At 34.9% G+C, this 22,162-nt stretch overlaps 2 protein-coding genes across 6 annotated transcripts; both read left to right on the top strand.

Moving 5' to 3' along the window:
* Nucleotides 1-1,551: 1,551 nt before the first annotated feature.
* Nucleotides 1,552-13,022, top strand: LOC122275475 (probable LRR receptor-like serine/threonine-protein kinase At1g07650). Of its 3 annotated transcripts, XR_006228554.1 has the most exons (26): nucleotides 1,700-1,986; nucleotides 2,860-3,034; nucleotides 3,290-3,361; nucleotides 3,457-3,525; nucleotides 3,607-3,675; nucleotides 3,757-3,828; nucleotides 3,963-4,034; nucleotides 4,143-4,214; nucleotides 4,305-4,376; nucleotides 4,515-4,586; nucleotides 4,674-4,745; nucleotides 5,788-5,856; nucleotides 6,386-6,451; nucleotides 7,168-7,233; nucleotides 7,346-7,381; nucleotides 7,502-7,542; nucleotides 7,759-8,138; nucleotides 8,215-8,410; nucleotides 8,803-8,943; nucleotides 9,018-9,136; nucleotides 9,266-9,476; nucleotides 9,612-9,849; nucleotides 10,313-10,463; nucleotides 10,873-11,270; nucleotides 12,346-12,469; nucleotides 12,886-13,022. XR_006228554.1 is itself a non-coding variant. In XM_043084556.1 (25 exons), exons 2-25 carry the CDS (start codon nucleotides 1,866-1,868, stop codon nucleotides 11,236-11,238), a joined length of 3,018 nt encoding a protein of 1,005 aa, XP_042940490.1. In that variant the 5' UTR covers nucleotides 1,552-1,693; nucleotides 1,818-1,865; the 3' UTR covers nucleotides 11,239-11,541. The 3 variants fall into 3 exon arrangements, 2 of the variants coding, with proteins under 2 accessions (XP_042940490.1, XP_042940489.1); XM_043084556.1 differs by lacking the exons at nucleotides 12,346-12,469; nucleotides 12,886-13,022 and adding an exon at nucleotides 1,552-1,693 and having other exon boundaries at nucleotides 1,818-1,986; nucleotides 10,873-11,541; XM_043084555.1 differs by lacking the exons at nucleotides 12,346-12,469; nucleotides 12,886-13,022 and having other exon boundaries at nucleotides 10,873-11,541.
* Nucleotides 13,023-13,034: 12 nt separating this feature from the next.
* On the top strand, nucleotides 13,035-22,162 carry LOC122275477 (probable LRR receptor-like serine/threonine-protein kinase At1g07650). Of its 3 annotated transcripts, XR_006228555.1 has the most exons (25): nucleotides 13,035-13,175; nucleotides 14,069-14,240; nucleotides 14,471-14,542; nucleotides 14,640-14,708; nucleotides 14,790-14,858; nucleotides 14,948-15,019; nucleotides 15,155-15,226; nucleotides 15,315-15,386; nucleotides 15,478-15,549; nucleotides 15,675-15,746; nucleotides 15,840-15,911; nucleotides 16,581-16,649; nucleotides 17,192-17,257; nucleotides 18,050-18,115; nucleotides 18,225-18,260; nucleotides 18,383-18,423; nucleotides 18,606-18,985; nucleotides 19,062-19,257; nucleotides 19,578-19,718; nucleotides 19,793-19,911; nucleotides 20,061-20,271; nucleotides 20,407-20,644; nucleotides 21,109-21,259; nucleotides 21,420-21,530; nucleotides 21,633-21,776. XR_006228555.1 is itself a non-coding variant. In XM_043084560.1 (24 exons), exons 1-24 carry the CDS (start codon nucleotides 13,058-13,060, stop codon nucleotides 21,984-21,986), a joined length of 3,000 nt encoding a protein of 999 aa, XP_042940494.1. In that variant the 5' UTR covers nucleotides 13,035-13,057; the 3' UTR covers nucleotides 21,987-22,162. The 3 variants fall into 3 exon arrangements, 2 of the variants coding, with proteins under 2 accessions (XP_042940494.1, XP_042940495.1); XM_043084560.1 differs by lacking the exon at nucleotides 21,420-21,530 and having other exon boundaries at nucleotides 21,633-22,162; XM_043084561.1 differs by lacking the exons at nucleotides 13,035-13,175; nucleotides 21,420-21,530 and having other exon boundaries at nucleotides 14,078-14,220; nucleotides 21,633-22,162.

The following is a 22,162-nucleotide window of genomic DNA, read 5'->3' as shown; positions in this document are numbered from 1 at the left end:
TCGTTTTGTGTGGGTCGAGACAATAGGATAAGAGAAGTCAAAGTTGAACAATAGGATAAGAGAGACTGTTCTCATTTGAGCCGGCATGTATGTGGGGATGGGTGGCAAATCGTGTGTTTGTCGTGTAATGTGATGGAGATTTGATTATATGGACTAACCTAAATACGATCTAAACGAGTCTTAATTTTAAAGCACTTATTTAAATTGTTATATGTTTTGATCTATTTAATAATTAATTAAAAATAAATTAATATAATGTGATTTATTTTAATTTATTTTATATAAATGAATTGAACAACTACTCGCATAATCCATTAGACTTGATTAAAATAATTTTATATAAAAATTAAAATCTATATTTATTAATTGTCATAATATCTAAAAAAAATAAAAATACATATTAACAAAATATATCAATATTTTTCATATTTTAATATATAATAAACTAATAATATAAATACAATAATAACAAATATTATTGTGGGTCTAGAAGAATTACAATTCCAACAATAAAAAGTTTAGTATATTGAGAAATATAAATATTATAATCAAATAATAATAAAATTTTTATTTAAACGAATTATAGTGGGATGATATCGGATTAAGTGGTTTGATCCGTTTATTAATAATATCTTAACGAGTCAACCCATTTTGACTCGAATTTATTTATATTAAATCTAAACTTGTTAATTTCATGTCAAGTTCACAATCGTGTCCATCTTTCTACCCCTATATGTAGATATAATGTTGCTTATATCATAAGTTTCAACTGTTCAATGAACAAAGTATCACCAAGGGTATTTTGTCACAATCAGCATGAAAATGGAAAGAGAATATGCTTATTTATGAAAGAGAAATTATTTATATAGTTTTAAGTAATAGTAATAATACTATTACTTAAATATAATAGTAAAAAGGTAATTAAAAAGTAATGATAGAATAATAAATAGTAGTGAATAGTAATAAAAAATAATTAAAAAAAGATAAATAATAATAATAAAATATTCTCAAAATATTTTACCATCCAAACTAATATTAATATGCCAGTAGTCGGCTAGCTTCCAAACGTACAATCCATTCCACCATATATCCGAACAAAACTAGTGATCGACATGCCTTATCTCTAACCTTTATCTAACTCTTACAAGTATGATCCAACTCAGATGATTTTCTTTATGGGTATATTGTCTTTATCAATAATAAGTATATTGTCTTTACCGCAAATGGTGTGCTAGCTGTGGCACACAATGTCACAAACTAGCAAAGGAGGCTAATACGTTCAGGTCTGTTGTACTTTTTAAAAGCCAATTTTAAAACGTAATGCAAGCCTTTCCGTTTACGTAAGCTTTTTTACCGTTCAGGTGATTAGAAAGCAAAAATAAGATATAAAAGTAAATAATATTGACCATCTCGAAAGCAAAAGCCTCCTACCTATGGTCAAAGAAACCACACTAATCCAAGGGCTGGGAGATTTTGATCATCATCCATCTCCCCACATATATGCTAATATTTTTTTTTTTAATGCAAGCTTCCTTGGACAGTTGGCGATCGCCTGCATGTCTCCGGGTTTTTTTTTTTATATAATATTCCTCTTTATGCGTGACATGTGATTGGACTGTTCCTAGTTCCTGTAGCGTTGCTCAAAATATTAGCAGCCTGTCTTAGTCGTTGGGTTCAACGTTCACGGACCGAGGTGAGTAGAGCCCACATTTAGAAACCAGGGGAGGATTTGGTTTGGTATGTAAGTACCTGCCGCAGGAGTTTCTTTCATAAATTCTAATGGTTTCTACATAATTCTGCAATATTTCCCGTGCAAGTTTGAAAGCGAGGAAAACGGCAATCCAAGTTGATCAGTGGAGAAGAAGATGACATCCCTGAATCATAGTCCAAAGATCACCAGCTTTACTTTTCTCATGCTTACACTGCTCATGTGCATAGGACCTAAGAATGTCAGAGCACAAGCTGGGCGTCTTCCAGATTCTGAAGGTATCTTCTTGCTTATATGTTATATTTGTATGATTTATTTATTTCTTGGGTAAGTTCAAGTTGATGGAAATGGAATTCAGTAGAATTGAAGATTAACATATCGTTTGATATTGGTGCCTAACTTAGTTATAACAAGGTCTTTACATTCAGGGAATAGCCATGATACAGAAATTAATTAGTGATCACTGAAAAAGTTGCTGGGGAAATCTCCACAACTTAAAAAATCTTTCTGACTATGCTTCAGATTTGCTTCACGTATAGATCTTCCTCTTATGGCATCCCGTGTAGAAGTTAGCAAGATTTTCCATATTTGAGGGAATTCAACTTCCTAATCTTCAAAGCCATTGCTCGGTAGTGGTATTAGCATTTGTGAGCGTTATATTGCATTTTTAGCAGCTCAACCGATATAGCAGGACGCCAGCCCCACTCTCCAATTCTCACGACCTCTGGCAATTTAGCATTATAGTGGGATTGCTGTATCATAAACTATCCTCGAAACATATTTGGTAACGAGAGGTCCTTGTACGTGCCAGATATTTGGAGATGAGGTTTGCCTTTCATATCCAGTGTTGCGCTTGCCAGAATTAAGAGGACAGACCTTAACTTCAGAAATTTTCTCCCACAATAAGAACACTCCCCGGGCATCTCCACAGGACACGGACTGATACCCTATTTGAATCTAGGAGTGCAAAGACAAGCCCAACTAACTTTTTTTTCTGGCACTAACAGAACTTCCATTCCACAAGTAGCATTCGCATCAATAATTTTGGTCATGTTAATGCGTATTTTACCTTTTGTTTTCCGGGGGTCCTTTTCTCTTTCTTTCTTTCTTTTTTAAAATCCTGCTATGGATGATTTGTTTGATGTGTGCAGTGGAAGCCCTTCAAGAAATAGCTGCACAACTGGGGAAGCAAGACTGGAACTTCCGCGTAAATCCATGCAATGACTCAAGCTGGATAACACCATTTTCAGAAGAGAGGCCATTGTACAACAATACTGTCAACTGCAATTGTTCCTATCCCAATGGTGTATGCCACGTGGTTAAGATGTATGCTCCCTTGGCTCGCATAATGCAAACTTATCCTTCTTGAACTTTTTTATGATGCTTAATGGCATTTAAAAGAAATAAATTTATGAATATGATGTGTAACTTGGTTTAGTAGTGGAGAACACCCGCCACTTTGTTTTGCTAAGTTTTCTCTCTTTAATTTTAAGTCATCCTATATAATTTTATCTAGGAATTAGATTGGAAATTTTTACATATGAAATTTGTAATATATCCTTTTTTCTTCCTGAGATGCAGATTTCTTAAAGGGCAGGATCTTGGAGGGACACTTCCACCTGCAGTGGTGAACCTACCCTACCTTAAGGCAATGTATGAAAGACCTCCTAATTATTTATTTTGTTGTTATTACACCATAAAAGACCTTAAACTTTCATACTAACAGCACACTTTTCTCTTGCTTAAAGTGATCTCAATAGGAACTACCTCAGTGGTTCAATACCAAGAGAATGGGCTTCTACAAAGCTGGAATATTTGTAAGCAACTTATAGAACTTTCACATCCAAAGTTTTCCAGTAAAAGCTAATTACTGAATTGGTGGAATGAATCAAGTGCAGGTCCATCAGTGCAAACAACTTATCAGGACGCATTGACTACTTGGGAAACATCACCACTCTTCAAGCTCTGTATGCTCTGGATCTCTCTGTTAAATTATTGAGAATTTTCACTTGGTTTATCCTTGCTGTAACCTTATAGGACTCTTTCAGGAGCATAGAAAGCAACCTGTTTTCTGGACCCATTCCCCCTGAGCTTGGAAACTTGGTTGACTTAGAGACTCTGTCAGTAGTTCTTTCCTTCCTCATTTTTATCCAGATAACATTCAATTAATTATTTCTATATTTTCATTGATTTTATTAATAAATTAACAGTATGTTAGTTGAACCAGTCTTAAGTTTCAAACTGATGGATGCAGCATTCTTAACGCTAACAATCTCACTGGAGAGTTGCCCACTGCTCTCACAAATCTGACCAGATTAAAAATCCTGTAAGTGGTTGTAAACTATTCCTTAGCTTACAAACATGAACTTCAGATTTTTCCTTGAAAATGTTAGTTATTTATTTCAAATCTATGTTCCATTTGCCCCTTATGTAGGAGGATTAGCAGTAACAACTTCACCGGAAGAATGCCTGATTTCTTTCAAAGCTGGAAACAACTTCAGGCATTGTATGTGATTTTTCATGCAATACATTGTAAATCGCTTCTACCTAGAAGCTTCAGTTGCAATCTAATCCATCCAAAATTGTGTTCTTACAGAGAGATTCAAGCCAGTGGTCTTAAGGGGCCAATTCCTTCTAGCATTTCAGTCCTCACTAATTTGACCGAGCTGTGAGTTCTTCCTTCTAAGTGAACTGCTCTTGAGTTGCATAATCTCTACAACATCATCAATATGTTCTTGTGATTGTTATATTGGTAAATTTGTATTACTTAAGATAATAATATTGTGAATGGTGCAATTCTGTGCAGAAGGATTAGTGACTTAATTGGAGAGGGTTCACCTTTTCCACCGTTACAAAACATGGGAGAACTGGGAAAATTGTAAGGAATGCGTAGTTTGTAAAAAGCTCTGCAATTGGAACAGGGCACATATCGTTGACATTTTGCTTGCTATGGCTTTTGGTTCAGGATGTTGAGGAGCTGTAATATCTCTGGAAAAATCCCTCCATATATCTCAGAAATGACAAAGCTGAAAAGATTGTAATTCTTTGGTTCATCCTTCTCTTTACTTTTTAGGTTGAAATTCATACACATAATCCCACCGTGGAACTTCTTGCAATTTGATTAGTTACTAAATGCTATACTTGGGAATTTGTAGAAATTAGAGACCTTTTATTTAGTGCCAAGCACACCTATATAGCTTTTAACACAAGTAAACTGCCTTGATCTTGTACATCTGTTCATCCCATTAATTTGGTATTGTTTGAAATTCGATTGCATTCTCCCAGGTATGTTTGATAACTAAGAATGTTTTACTGCTTAAATACATGATACATGAAAGTGACAAGAAGATCTAGAACTTTTGTTAGGAAACATGAGTAGCTTAATATCAGGGGAGGTCTTATTGGAAATAAGTAAATGTTTGGATGATAACTATACATTTCCCTCTTCATTATTCCCTAATATTATGGTGATGAGATGAATCATAGTAATTCAAAAAAGAATCGAGGTTGATACTAGTCCTTTAGGTATATCACATAAATCTTTGTTTTAAAGTGTGTGATCAAAAGAAGTCTAGCAGTTTAAGCTTTATTCCAACAGCTGCTATGTAAAAATACCATTTGTGTGCACTTGGGTTACTACATGCAATTATTTCCTCACCTGGTCCATACCTGGAATTTGTGGATTATTAGAAGAAACTATGATGTATATTTACATCTATAGAGATTAAGTAGTTGAACATTTTAGCAACATCAATATCAATCTGTTATACCTATTTATATAGCCTTGGGGTGCAAGCTATTGTTAATTAATGTCTGCTGTTAATAATAATTATGTCCATACATAGATACAAGAAAGGAGAATACATGGATACACTAAAATCTAGAAGCCAACTGTCAAAGAAGCCTAATCAATTCCTCTTTATCAATTTTCTCTCTCTAGTTTCTTTCTTTCTTCACTCACGTTCTGAACTTTCCTCTCATTCATGGAACATGCATATCTCTTAATTTTTACCATTTTCACTTGAATAGTATTTAATAATCTCTTGTTCCTATAACATCAAATTTTTGCCCTTTTTCAGAGATCTGAGTTTCAACAGATTGGAAGGAGAGATTCCAAATTTTGGAGGTCTAACAAGCTTGGACACTATGTAAGCAATCTATATTCATGAGGGTCGCCCTTTTTAAGTGGGTCTTAAGCTTGAAATACAATATTTGCTCGCTTCCCAAAATAATTCAATCGGTTTAGTAATTTTTTCCTATTTTATCACTGATGACCCTAGCTAAATTATAACAATAGATTAAGTTTATGGTACTAGTTCTGTAATGTTTTAACCATTCTAGCACACATGACTAGTCATAAATTTTAATAAAAAAATAATGCAGCGGCTAGTTTAGGTACTAAATTATAACCTTTCAATTTCGAGAACACAACTAGCACATATTTACAAAATCATCACCCCTAAAACTTTATCTTAATGAAGAGATGAGGCAAAAGTCTCAACATTCACACTCTTGGAATGGGGCATTCTGATACCAAATCCCGTCTGAAATGTTGCATACATGTAGAGTCAACTCACAGAAGATTAAAATTCTCAAAATCTCCCTTTTGTATGGAGTTTGAAATGATATCAACATGAAGGTATCTAACAGAAATGTGTTTTCTTGATCACTGGATAGATATTTGACAGGTAACTTGCTCAATGGACCTATTCCAGAATGGATCAAGGGAAGAGATAGCCGCTAGTATGTTTCTAAACTACTGCAAAACGTTTGCATGAGATATGGATCCATTTATGTGTTTTTTATATGGGACTCAGAAGCATATTTGTTTGTCTGTAATATAATTTTCAAAGCATGACCTTTACTTCTATTGAGTCAAGTCATCAATTCTTCTGTTAAATAACCAAAAAATTGGTAATTTAAGTTTAAAATAATTTGAAATGTTGTGTCAACAAATATGTAACGTTTTATAGATCTAAATTTATATGCATGAAATCTTATTCTAGATGGGGTTTCTTCGCCTGACCTCTTTAGGTGTTATTCATAGAACATTTGTTGTGAAATGGGTGAAATAATCCCATTTTGCGGGCTGCTTCATTTGTATCTTCATCCATGGGGTGCCGCCAAGAAATAGTGTCAAGTTTCATTATATTATTCAAATTTTCTTTATTTGTCTCTGCTAAGATCATATGCCATTACACCATTGATGTCTGTTCACAATTCGGTTTTAATTTGATGTAATTATGGCAAGAAGACCTACAAAGCTTGTGCTACTACGTAGTTAATAAGGTCATAAGTTTGTATACAGCTCTCTAAATTATGAAATGATTTTTGGTATCAAATTAGTTCGCTTAGTATTAGAAATCAACAGCTCGAATTTATATATATAGATATATATATATATATATATTGTCAGGGAGGGGAATTATTAAGATAAAAAGGAATTATGTTTTGTGCAGCCAAATAGATGTTTCTTACAACAATTTTTCTGCAAGCTCTGCACCGAATACTTGTCCAGACACCCTGTAAGGAAGCTTTTCCCCCTTAAAGTGTCAACTTAGTTTGAGTATTAGAGCCTTTCACTTTTCATTTATTTCTTATTTTATCCTTGAAATTAACTCAATGATAATTCAACAGAAATTTGTTCAGAAGCTTTTCTGGAACAGACAACTCGTAAGCTTCCAAGTTATAGAACTTTTTAAGAATAGGGAATGCTCTCTTTATTTTCTTTTTCATTTCAATTTTAGCCATGAACATGCTAATTCTTCTTTCTTATGTTATGTTTTATTGTAGAATTCTTACGGAGTGTCTGAGGGACAATCCATGCTCCAAAGGTAATATATCTATCCGAACCAAAGTGGAATTAGATGCTTCAATCATTAATAGTAGGCCTTCCACTTTAGTAATGCTTTATTCAGAAAGGAGAAGAATTTGGCCAATATTTTACTCTGGATGAGATACAAACACAATTAAATTATTAAAGATGATCGAATATGTGTTCTACTTTGTTCATTTGAATCTGATTACCTTTTAAATGTTACCCTCTCTAGATCTTTACTCTTTGCATATAAATTGTGGTGGAAATGCAACAACTATTGGAAGAATCAAGTATGAAGCGGATTTAGAACAGGGAGGTGCTGCAAAATTTGTTCTAATGAAAGATTATACTTGGGGCTTTAGTAGCACTGGAGATTTCTGGGATGTTTGGAGTACCTCCAAGGACTATATTGCAGAAAATGTATCCATGCTCAGAATGAACGATTTTGAATTGTACAAGAATGCACGTCTCTCTCCACTTTCTCTCACATATTATGTGCGCTGCTTGGCAAAGGGAAACTATACTGTAAAACTTCACTTTGCGGAGATAATTCTAAGGAACAACAGATCCTTTCATAGTGTTGGAAGACGGATTTTTGATGTTTATATCCAGGTACTGCTTGCCAACCAGCTTATTTTGTCTTCTATGTAAATATAGAAGATAAATTAACTGAGGTTCTTTGCTGCAGGATAAACTCGTTCTGAAGGATTTTGATATTGAAAAAGAAGCAGGAGGAGTCGACAAACCAGTCATTAGGAATTTTACTGCAGTTGTTACAAATAAAACTTTGGAAATCCGCTTTTATTGGGCTGGAAAAGGGACACAAGATGTCCCAAGGAGAGGAACATATGGTGCTCTTATATCAGCTATCTCCATAGACTCTAGTAAGTGACATAAATTGTATGTTCCATATTTCTTTTAACATGGGCAGACATGACTATAGTATGCTTCCTCCTCTCGCTGCCATTCTATTAAGTGTTGGAGATTGCTGTTTTTCACGTCTAAATGAAAAGTAGATTTAAAGAAATAATGAATGCATAGAGCATATAGTGGATGCTGAAGCAGTCACAATAAATACTGGATGCAACATACATTACTTGAAAGAAGGTTGATGTGCTGCTTATTGAAAGGCTTGACCAAATTTTTTCTACTTCATGTATCTTGTTTTCAATCATGAAATAACCTGTGTCTTGAAGCATTGAATATTATCTTCTTTTGCACTGACTGACCGTGCTACTGCAATCACTGTCAAAACTTTCTTTTTCTTTTTGGGCAGATTTCCATCCTCCTGATGATAGGAAAAGGAAGATATTTCTCGCACTTGGAACTGTACTTTTGGTGTCAATCCTAGTTTTCACGATTTTAGGAATTCTTCGATGGAAAGGCTATTTAGGAGGCAGGACATCACGGGAACAAGGTAGTTTAGTTTAGATATGTGTATTATAATGCTTTGAGATAGAATCCAACATCTTAACCGTGTTTCTTTTACAGATCTAAAAGGATTAGATCTGCAAACTGGTTTTTTTACCTTCAGGCAAATCAAAGCAGCCACAAACAACTTTGATGCTGCAAACAAGCTTGGGGAAGGTGGCTTTGGATCTGTATACAAGGTCATTGTCATCTATATTTATATGACTGCATTTAGATCTGTTTCTTTTTTCCCTTCACATTTGCATCGGTCCGTGAAATTCTCAAATATACCCTACAGAAAAACATAATGCAAATTATACTCTCAACAGGGAACGTTATTGGATGGTACCATAATTGCTGTTAAGCAACTTTCGTCTAAATCAAAGCAAGGAAATCGAGAATTCGTGAATGAGATAGGCATGATATCTGGTTTACAGCATCCAAATCTCGTTAGACTGTATGGATGCTGCATTGAACGGAATCAACTGTTGTTGGTATATGAATACATGGAAAACAATAGCCTTGCACATGCTTTGTTTGGTAAGCATAATTTTTCATCTTTGGAAAGCAAATTGTAATAATTTCGGAAAGAAGGGGAATCAAATGTCTTAAATCACATTGGATGAAACTAAAAATTTATGATATCATTGATTGAGCTATCTACATCAACTGCAGGTCCAGAGGAAGGCCCAATGAAATTGGACTGGCATACAAGACACAAAATATGTGTCGGCATAGCAAGAGGTCTGGCTTTCCTGCATGAGGAATCGCCTCTGAAAATTGTTCATAGGGACATTAAAACTACTAATGTACTACTGGATAAGGATCTTAACCCTAAGATTTCCGACTTTGGATTGGCTAAGCTTGATGAAGAGGAAAACACCCACATTAGCACCCGAGTCGCAGGAACTATGTAAGCTACTTTCTTTTCTTATTCTGCTCAAGTATTCTTTTCTTCTTTTTCTCAACAATATTGATCACAATGTCTCTAAAGTCAAGTTGCTTCCATAGAAGTTAATAAGATAAGTCAGCAATTGGATTCCCTGTAAACAGGTTCAATTTGGTCCAACACCATGGAAAAGATCCTGGCTCAAGTATAAGTAGGAAATTGTTTATTTCAGCTTCTGAATTTGGAACACAAATGTACTCTCAATTGGTGTTTTTTCTTTCAAAAGTATTCCTAAATTATACACTTGGAAATAATCTACATGTTTTGTTCTCCCCAATTCTGTGTACAATGACATAACAGTTCATACTTCTCATAAAATTGCAACTGCAGAACGCAGCAAAAGAATGTGTATTATACTTTCATCTACGGCTAGTGGTGCATGACTAGATCAATTATCAACTTGCTAATATAATGATTTTCTTTGCAGAGGATACATGGCCCCAGAATATGCATTATGGGGGTATTTAACATATAAAGCAGATGTATATAGTTTTGGGATTGTTGCATTGGAACTTGTTGCTGGAAAGAACAACATGAAATTCCGTCCAACAGATGATTTTGTGTGTCTTCTTGATTGGGTAAGATAGATCACAGCTTGTTTTTCCGATGAATGAAACTATAAGCACAATTTTTAAGAACCAATCACTCATTATAGAACTTCTCCATATGGATTTTTCATCATATTAATCTATGCATAGATCTTCATCAAAGTTTTGATTTGCACGCTACATTATCTTCATTGAGGTCGACTTGGTGGGTAGAGAGTAGCCTTAGGTAATAATAGAATATGAAATGATTGAAATCAGTTGATATTGGCATAAAGGAAAGTCAAGAATCTAAACAAATTTGATTACAAGTTATTGGCTCTTCTTTAATTTGTGTCTTGTAATGCTCAATATTCATATGTCAGACTAAAATGAGTTAAATATTTTTCCTTTGTAATTCTAATTTAGTTCTTTCTCCCACTTCCTCCCTTTCCCTATACAGGCCCTTGTTTTACAACAAAAAGGGAATTTGATGGAGTTGGTGGATCCAAGGTTGGGATCTAACTTCAGTAAAGAAGAGGCAGTAAGAATGGTTAAAGTTGCTTTATTATGTACTAATCCATCACCAGCGCTTCGGCCCACCATGTCTGCAGTAGTGAGCATGCTTGAAGGTCGAACTGCTGTTCATGAGTTGGTTATGGATCCAAGTATTTATGGCGATGAGTTGAGATTTAAGGCTTTAAGAGACCAGTTTGATCAAATCTTAGGACAGAGCTCAACCGATGTTCAGACTACTCAGAGTCTTCGTTATAATTCAACGGATGCAACGTGGATCGGCTCCTCCACTACATTATCAAGCAAATCTTGAGAGAACAAGACGGCCGTAACACTGCCTCATTGGTGATGCAAATTTCCGGTTTAGCAACCAAACAAAATAAATATCGAATGCTCTTGATATCAATATTAGATAGAAATACATATTGAATGTCACATTAAGATCATTAAGTAGATTGGAAGTACATGACTTCACACTGTCATCATATGATATTCCAGCTTTCTGGTTCAAAGAATGTTTTCCTTTGTTCAATCCTTGGAAGGACTGGGAAAATAATTCACAATAATTGTTTGATTAAATACTCCTTATATGTTGATTAAATTAATTATTTCGTTATTATTCTGTTAAAATTTTAAAAAATTCAATAATTATACAAAAGAAAGTAATTTAATTTTTTTTATTTCAATAATTAAACAAAAAAAAAAAAAAAGCATTTAAAATGTTGAATTCATTTTCCTATACCGAAGTATATAGTCGCGTATATGACTTCTCACTCACCCTTTCATTCCTATTGTAATAGAAAATTATGATGTTTTGTCGGCACTAGTTTATACAAATTATATATGTAGAGTTTTGTTATATACAAGTACAGTTGCGTATTAATTTATATATTAATACTGATTCATTCATATTTAAAATTTAAATTAACATTATTTTTAATAAAATTTACTTTTTGATTAATTATATTATATTAATGTATAGATTAATACATAATTATACTTGTAATTATATTATTTCATGAAAAAATATAGTTGTAAGCATAATTGTATATTAATCTGTGTATCAATATGATGTAATTGATTAAAAAGTAAATTTTATTAAAAGTAATATTAATTTAAATTTTAAGTATAAATAAATTAATATTAATATATAGATATTAGTGTGCGAATATGTCTAGATACAGCAAAACTCTTGTTCCATATATGTATCCCACATTGCGTGAGCTAACATGTCTTTTCTGACTCGTACCTAATTGAAATTCCCAGACACAAAAGAATGGGCCATGCATGCATTCATGTACCTCTTATCTATGTTTTTAAGTGTTGGACGTAATTGAATTGTTAATATTTTTCTTCTTCAATCAGCGATCCCACCAGTAGGGTCTGCTCTCTATTAATAGTCGTCCTTTACTGCCTGCAGTGCCGACACTGAGGACTACATGCCTGCACGTGTCGACAGAAAATCATACGCATACCAAACGATGGAATCCAATCTTGCAATCAATTTGCTTTCCGTCCTCAACTGTTTTTTCCTGGATCCAAAGGTGGACACGTACTCTTCTTTTAATGTCTCTAAAAAGAAATATATCATACGAATAATAATAAATATTATGATATTTACTTCCATATCTATCCGTCTTTTATTTAAAGCTCTAATATTTTAATAAGAAATTAGACTTTTTTTTTTTCCTGCTTCCCAACTACGGTGTGAAATGGAAGATATGATTGTTAAGATTATTCCGGATCATCTCTAAATAATAATAAAAAATATAAATAATAATAAAAAGCACATCCCTCAGTGATAGACTTTCCAGTTTCTATGGTCAGAGAGGGCGGGCATAGCAAGTACACATGGGTCATGACTCATGAGGCTTTACAAAAGTCCCAACATCTTCCAGAATCAGATAACCTTTAAAAAGTTTTCACTCATCAGTCTACCCGTACAATTCTATATTTATAGGTGATTCACAGATCCAGTGGTTCTGTAGCTGCGCTTGTCAATATTAGTTCATACACCAATGTCGGTGGATCCCACATTGTCATTGGTATAAGCTTTAAAGGCTCATGCTTGAAAAGTAGGAACCTGTGATGAATACGTCTGCTTTAACCAAAGTTGATCATTTGAGAAGAAGATGGCAAGCCAGACTCGGATTCCAAACACCAGCCTTGGTTTTCTTATGCTTATGGTACTCATGTGCATGGGAGCAAAGAAAGTCGGAGCACAAGCAGGGCGTCTTCCAGACGATGAAGGTATTTCTTGCTTATATATTATATTCGTATCATTTTGTTTTGGGTGAGCTCAAGTTAATAGAAACAGAATTCAGTGGATTGAAGCTTCGGTTGCATTTCTTTTGATGACGATTCAGAAATTTGTAATAACCCAAAAGTTGCTGGTGAAAACTCCAAAACTCACAAAGCCTTTTGACTATGCTTGAGATTTGCTTTAGGAACCTAAGTTAAATCAGATCACCCAACTTTATATGTGAATCTTCTTCCTTGGCATCCCATGCAGCGGTTAAGCAAAACTTCCCATCTTTTGAGTTAATCCAAGCTCCTGATCAAAGTCATTGCTGCTAGTAGCATTGTTAACAAGCTATATTGCAATTTTATCTGCTCCTTAGATCTAGCAAGCCGCCTGCCCCACTCTCCGATTCTTTACACTTTAGCATTTAGCGGGATTGCTGCATCATAAACTATTTTCGGAATATATTTGGTGACGAGGTCCTTGTATGTGCCAGTTCTATGGGGAAAAGTTCTCTTTTTTTTTTCATTCCCAGTGTTGTGCTTGTGAGAATTAAGAGGAACAGACCATCGACTTTGGATATTATTCCCGACACAGGACATGAACATTGTCCCTTCATTAATTACGCCTTTTACACAGGCCACCCAAGACAGCGTCCGAGAGTGAAGAACGTCCAGATAAACTGAAGTCCTATTTAAATCTAGGATTACAAAGATTAGACCGACTAACTTTTGTTTCGCAGGACTATAAGAATTTCCATCCAACAAAGTAGCATGCGTGTCAATTATCTTATCAATTATTTAGGCCATTTGATGCGTGTTTTTCCTTTTGTTTTCCTGGTCTTCTCCCTTTTCGTTCTCTTTTTAGAATTTGGTAGGGATGATGTGTTTGATGTCTGCAGTGGACGCCCTTCAAGAGATAGCTGCACAACTGGGGAAGAAAGACTGGAATCGCAGCGTAAATCCTTGCAATGCCTCAAGCTGGATAACACCAAATTCAGTTAGGCCTCTGTACAACAATACTGTCAACTGCAATTGTTCCTACCCTGATGGTGTATGCCACGTGGTTCATATGTACACTCCCTTTGCTCCCATAAATTGCAAACTCTATCCTTATCAAACTTTCTTAGGATGCTTAATGGCAAGTGAATGCAGTAAATTTATTATATGATGTGAAAAATGGTTTTAGTAGTGGAGAGCTCTCACTTTATTTTGGTAAAGCTTTTTCCTCTTTTTGTTTTGAGTCATCCTATTTAATCTATGAACTTTGTAATCTATCTTTTTTTTTCCTTCTTTACATGCAGATTTTTTAAAGGACAAGATCTTGATGGTACACTTCCACCTGCAGTGGTGAAGCTACGCTACCTTAAGCAAATGTAACAAGATTTTCCAATTGTGTATTTTTCTTGTTATTACACCATAAAATCAGTCCTTAAGCTTCTATACTAACAGCACACTATCTTTTGGTTATAGTGATCTCAATAGGAACTACCTTAGTGGCACAATACCAAGAGAATGGGCTTCCGCAAAGCTGGAATTTCTGTAAACAATTTACTGAACTTTCACATCCACGGTTAGTCTGTAAAAGCTAATTCCTAAACTAATGGAATGAATCAAGTGCAGGGCCATCAGTGCGAACAACTTATCAGGACGTATTGACTACTTGGGAAACATTACTACACTTCAAACTCTGTATGCTCTGGATCAGGATCACTTTTTTAAACTATTGAAAAGTTTCAATTGGTTTAGCACTGCTGTAATCTGAAAGGACTACTTTTCAGGAGCATAGAAAGCAACCTGTTTTCTGGACCCATTCCCCCTGAGCTTGGGAACTTGGTTGACTTGGAGACTCTGTCAGCGTTTCTTTCCTTCCTCTTCTTTTTCCATATGACACTTGAATAATCATTTTTATATTTTTTATGATTTATTGAATAATTTAACAGTAGAATTAGTTGAATCAGTCTTAAATTTCAATCTGGTGGATGCAGCACTCTTAATGCCAACAATCTCACCGGAGAGTTGCCCACCACTCTCACAAATCTGACCAAATTGAAAAATCTGTAAGTGGTTGTAAACTTTTTCATCTGTTTACAAGCAGTATCTTCAGATTTTTCTTTGATAACGTTTGGGTCTTTGATCCATATATAGGAGGATTAGCAGTAACAACTTCACCGGAAGAATGCCCAACTTCTTTGGAAGCTGGAAACAACTTCAGGCATTGTATGTGATTTTTCCTACAATGCATTGTAAATCACTTTTACTGAAAAACTTCAGGTGAAATCTAAATCCATCCCAAATTGTGTTCTTACAGAGAGCTCCAAGCTAGTGGTATGGAGGGGCCCATTCCTTCTAGCCTTTCAGTCTTGAGTAATTTGACCGAGCTGTGAGTTATTCCTTCTATGTATGACAGTTGTTGAGTACTAAAAATCATACATTCTTTTGATTTTTATATTGGCAAATTCTATTGCTTAAGACAGTAACAGTTATGGATGATGCAATTTTGTGCAGACGAATTAGTGACTTACGTGGAGAGGGTTCACTTTTTCCTCCATTACAGAACATGGGAGGAATGAAACACTTGTAAGGAGTTTTTATTTGGAAAATGACTATGCAATTAGAATAATGCAGAGTTTTTAGCAGTTTTACTTACATCTTGTTTGGTTTTTGGTTCAGGATGTTGAGGAGCTGTAATATCTCTGGAAAAATCCCTTCATATATATCAAATATGACACAGCTGAAAATATTGTAATTCTTTGGTTCGTTATTCTCTATAATTTATATTGAAATGTGTAGATATAATACCACCGGTAAAGCTTCTTGCAATTGGATAAGTTACTAAATGCTAATATTCGGAATTTGTAGAAATTAGAGACCTTTTAGTGCCAAGTAAGCCTATAGATTATATGATAAGTAAATTGCCTGGGATTTGTACACCTGTCCATCGCAGTAGTTTGGTATGACATGAGGCTGCTTACATTCTCGTAGTTGTGTTTGATGACTAAGAGTGTTTTACTGCATAACTACATGAAACATGAAAGTGACAAGTAGATCCAGAATTTATGTTAGGCATATCACATGAATGTCTTTTTGGAGAGTGACTGAACAAAAGAATTCAAGCTGCTTCAGCCCATTCAACTGTTGCTATAGCTAAAAGTACCATTTGTGTGTACTTGGATTACTCTGAGCAACTATTTTCTCATCCGATCCATACTAGGCAGTCGCGGATCCTGAAAAGAAACTATGATATATAGTTACGTCTCCACAGATTTAAGTAGTTGAACATTTTATCCACATCTCTATCAATCTGTTATACCCATATTTGTATAGCCCTATGGTATCAATATACTGTAGATTAATTTCTACTGATGATAATAATTATGTTCTTATAACATTGAATTTTCATTCTTTTGACAGAGATCTCAGTTTCAACAGATTGGAAGGAAACATTCCAGATTTTGGAGGTCTAACGAAATTGGACACCATGTATGCAATCTAATTCATGAGGGTTGCTAACTTATAAAAATGGATGACTTGGGGTCTTTTCTGTGTGTGTTAAGCTAGAAGTATGAATTTGTCTTATTTCCCAAAACGAATGTTTTTGGTCTTTTTTTTATCTGTTTCATCATGATGAACACTAGTTCATAGCTTTAGGATTTGGTACCAGTTTAATTTTAAATCCATTCAAGTACTGTGACTATTTTGCAAGTTTGTTAAAAAAATTTAATGCAGCAGCTTGTCTATGTACTAATAACCATATGATTAAAGGAACACAACTAGCTCATATTCACAGAATCATCTCCCTTGAGACTGTAGCTTACGGAAGAGATGAGACAAAAGTTTTAACATTCATCCTCTAGGAATGGGGCATTATGACACCAAATCATATGTCTGAAATGCTGCATACATGTATGATCAGTCATAAAAGATTAGAATTCAAAATGTTTTTTTATATTTTGTACGAAGTTTGAACTAAGAGCAACATGAATGTTTCTAACTAAATTGTGATTTTCTTGATCACTGGATAGATATCTGACAGCTAACTTGCTCAATGGGCCTATTCCAGAATGGATCAAGGGAAGAGATTACCGCTAGTATGTTTTCCGTCTGAACTTCTGTATAAAGTTTGCATGATATTTTGATCCATTTTTGTATTTTGATATTTGGTACTCAGAAGCATATTCCTTTAAGTTACATAGAACATATAGAATTTGCGAATGAGGAGCTAGCTTTTGAGACAAATCATCAATTTCTACATTAAACGACCATAAATTTGCTAGTTTAAGTTTAAAATAATTCTAAAGACTGTCAATAAAAATAAAATGTTTTATATACCTAAATTCATATACGTAAAATCCTACTTTGGATGGGGGTTCATCATCTGACCTGCTTTGGTGTTATTTCTGGAGAACATTCCTGTGAAATGCGTGAAATAATTCCATTTTGCTGGCAGCCTCATTTGTATCTTGCTCCATGTGGTGCCACCTAGAAACAGGGTTTTCTTTCCATTGTTCAATTTTTCTGTTTTTGTATCTGGTAAGATCATATGCTATTATACCATTGGTGTCTATTCACAATTCGGTTTTAGTCTACATGTAATTATGGCAAGAAGGCCTACAAAGTTGGCACTATCGATTGGTTAGTAAGGTCATAAGTTTATATACAGCTCTCTGAATTCTGAAACAATCTTCTAGACAATATCTTTCCAAATTAGTTTGGTATTAGTATTAAAAATCAACAACTTGAATACATACGTGCACACATGCATGCATATACATCTTCGGGAGTATTAAAAATCAACAACTTGAATACATACGTGTGCACATGCATATACATCTTCGAGAGGGGGGATTTCAATTATTAAAAGGGTTTCTGTTTGTGGGCAGCCAAATAGATGTTTCTTACAACAATTTTTCTGCAAGCTCTGCTCCGAATACTTGTCCAGCCAATATGTAAGAAAGCTTTTCCCCCTTGATATGAACCTAGTTGAGCCTTGCAGAATTTAGTTTTTCAATTATTATGTATATTATCATTGAAGTTAACTTCTTGATAATTTAACAGAAATCTGTTCAGAAGCTTTTATGGACCAGATAAATCGTAAGCTTCCAAGTTATTGAACTTTTAGAAAGAAAGGAGTGCTCACTATATTTTTTATTTTTCATTTCAATTTTAGTCATAAATATCCTGATTCTTTTTTCATATGCCACGTTCTATTCTAGAATACTTACAGAGTGTCTGAGGAACAATCCATGCTCAAAAGGTATATATCTGTCAGAACCAAAATAGAATTAGATGCTTCAATAATATTAGGCCTTCCTCTTCAGTATTGCTTATTTCAGAAAGGAAAAGAATTTGGTCAATCTTTTCTGGATAAAATAATCAAATATGTGTTTTATTAGGTTCTTTTGAATCTGATTATCTTCTGAATGTCCCTCTCTCTAGATCATTACTCGTTACATATAAATTGTGGCGGAAATGTAATATCCATTGGTAGAATCAAGTATGAAGCGGATTTAGACCCGGGAGGTGCAGCAAAATTTGTTCTCATGAACGACGATTCTTGGGGCTTTAGTAGCACTGGAGATTTCTTGAATGTTGATAGTAGTTCAAAGGACTTTATCGCAGAAAATGTATCTATGATCAGAATGAACGAATTCGAATTGTACAGGAATGCACGTCTCTCTCCACTTTCTCTCACATATTATGCACGCTGCTTGGCAAAGGGAAAGTATACTGTGAAACTTCACTTTGCCGAGATAATCCTGAGAAACAACAGATCCTTTTACAGTGTCGGAAGACGGATTTTTGATGTTTATATCCAGGTACTGCTTGTGGACCAGCTTGTATTTTCTTCTTTGTCAATGTAGAACATAATTTAGCAGAGTTACTTTGCTCCAGGGTGAACTGGTCCTGGAGGATTTTGATATTGAAAAAGAAGCAGGAGGAGTTGACAAACCAGTCATCAGAAATTTTACTGCAGTTGTTACAAATAAAACTTTGGAGATCCGCTTTTATTGGGCTGGAAAAGGGACCCAAGACGTCCCAAGGAGAGGAACATATGGTCCGCTTATATCAGCTATCACCATAGACTCTGGTAAGTAATTTCTTTTAACATGGTGAGACAAATAAAATAATGGATGCATAACTATAGTGGGTGCTGAAGCGGTCCCAATAACTACTTGATGCAAAATACAATACTTGAAAGAAGGTTGATGTGCTGCTTACTGAAAGGCTTATCAAAATTTCTTCTTATTCATTTCTTCTGTTCTTTGTCATTATTTACTTTGTCCTGAACCATTGAAAAGTATGCTCTTTTACACTGGATTTAACCATATATGCAAGTGCACTGCTACAATCACTGTCAATAGCTACTTTCTTTCTTCTTGTCTTTTTATTTATTTATTTATTCTGCAGACTTCCATCCTCCTGATGATAGGAAAAGGAAGATATTTCTCGCACTTGGAACTGTACTTTTGGCATCAACCCTCGTTTTCACAATTTTAGGAATTCTCCGGTGGAAAGGCTATTTAGGAGGAAGGACGTCACGGGAACATGGTAGTTTAGTTGAGATGTATGTTTTATAAATGCTTTATCTAGAGTCCAACATCTTAACCTTGTTTCTTTTACAGATCTAAAAGGATTAGATCTGCAAACTGGTTTTTTTACCTTGAGGCAAATAAAAGCTGCCACTAACGATTTTGATGCTGCAAACAAGCTTGGGGAAGGTGGCTTTGGAGCTGTATACAGGGTAGTCTAAAATCCTATCATTGTCTTAAATCTTTGCATCACTGCATTTAATATCTTTTTTCTTTTCCCCCCTTTCACATTTCTCCTGGTCCATGAAATTTTCAGATAGAAATTATGCAAAAACTATAATGCAAAGTATACTGTCAACAGGGAACTCTGTTGGATGGTACCACAATTGCTGTGAAGCAACTATCTTCTAAATCAAAGCAAGGAAATCAGGAATTCGTGAATGAGATAGGCATGATTTCTGGTTTACAGCATCCAAATGTAGTTAGACTGTATGGATGCTGCATTGACCGGAATCAACTGTTGTTGGTATATGAATACATGGAAAACAATAGCCTTGCACATGCTTTGTTTGGTAAGCATAATTTTTAATCTTTGGAAAGCAAATTGTAATAATTTCGGAAAGAATGGGAATCAAATGTCTTAAATCACATTGGATGAAACTTAAAATTTCTGATATCATTGAGTGAGCTATCTACATCAACTGCAGGTCCAGAGGAAGGCCCAGTGAAATTGGACTGGCATACAAGACAAAAAATATGTGTCAGCATAGCAAGAGGTCTGGCTTTCTTGCATGAGGAATCGCCACTGAAAATTGTTCATAGGGACATCAAAACTACCAATGTACTGCTTGATAGGGACCTTAACCCTAAGATCTCTGACTTCGGATTGGCCAAGCTTGATGAAGAGGAAAACACCCACATTAGCACCCGAGTTGCGGGAACCATGTAAGCTACTTTCTTTTCTCTTTCTGCTCAAATTATTCTTCTCATCCTTTTGTGAAAAAGATGGATCATAATGTCTCTAAAGGCAAGTTGCTTCCATAGAAGTAAACAAGACAAGACAGCAATCGAAGTCCCCTGTAAATAGGTTCATTTGGCCCAAAACCATGGAAAAGGTCCTGGATGAAGTATAAGTAGGAAATTGTTCACATCAGCTTCTGCATATGCAACCCAAATGCACTCTCATTTGGTATTTCTGCTTTAAAAAGTATTCCAAAATGATACAGTCGGAAATAATATGCATGTTTATTTTTCCCCAATTCTATGTGCAATGACATAACTGCTCAGACTTCTCATAAAATAGTAACTGCAGAATGCATCAAAAGAATATATGTTTTACGTTTATGTATGGCTAATGGTGCATGAAAAGATCAATCACCAACTTGCTAATATAATGATTTTCTTTGCAGAGGATACATGGCGCCCGAATATGCATTATGGGGGTATTTAACCTATAAAGCAGATGTATATAGTTTTGGGATTGTTGCTTTGGAAATTGTTGCTGGAAAGAACAACACAAAATTTCGACCAACTGATGATTTTGTGTGCCTTCTTGATTGGGTAAGATAGATCGCATCATTTTTTTCTGATGATAAGGATAGCTTTAAGAACCAATCGCTGATTTGAGAACTTCTCTATTTGGATTTTTTCTTATTTTAATCTATTCGTAGATTCAAAGTTTTGATTTGTACACTACATTTTCTTCATTGAGGTCAACTAGGTAGGTAGAGAGCAGCCCAGGGGAACATGATTGAAATCAGTTGATGTCAGGGGTACATGAATGCCAAGAATCTGAACAATTTTGATTACAAGTTGTTGCCTTATCATTTAGGTTGTGTACCGTCATTGATATGTCAGGCTAAAATTGGTTAAAGATTTTTCCTTGTAATTCTAATTTATTTCTTTTTTCCCCTTCCTCTCTTTCCCTTTACAGGCCCTTGTTTTACAACAAAAAGGGAATTTGATGGAGTTGGTGGATCCAAGGTTGGGGTCTAACTTCAGTAAGGAAGAGGCAGCAAGAATGGTTAAAGTTGCTTTATTATGTACTAATCCATCACCAGCGCTGCGGCCCACCATGTCTGCAGTAGTGAGCATGCTTGAAGGCCGAACTGCTGTTCATGAGTTGATTATGGATCCAAGTATTTATAGAGATGAGTCGAGATTTAAGGCTTTAAGAGACCAGTTTGATCAGATCCTAGGACGGAGCTCAAGTGATGTTCAGAGTAATGTTCATTCAACGGATGTAACATGGATTGATTCGTCCGCTACACGATCAAGCCAATCTTGACAGCAACAGTAAGATAGCCATAACATTGCCTCACAGGTGATGCAAAATTCTGGTTAAGCAACAAGCAAATATATGATGTATAAAATTCTATAACATGATGAATTTGAAAACATACTAATTTGTAAGAATGGTCACATTACATGACTAATATTTTATATATTTGATCTGGTTGCTCA

This window comes from Carya illinoinensis, chromosome 9, assembly GCF_018687715.1.
Source record: "Carya illinoinensis cultivar Pawnee chromosome 9, C.illinoinensisPawnee_v1, whole genome shotgun sequence".
NCBI lineage: Eukaryota > Viridiplantae > Streptophyta > Magnoliopsida > Fagales > Juglandaceae > Carya > Carya illinoinensis.
The sequence above is the reverse complement of the archived record's forward strand: the minus strand, read 5'-3'. Positions and strand labels throughout refer to the sequence as shown.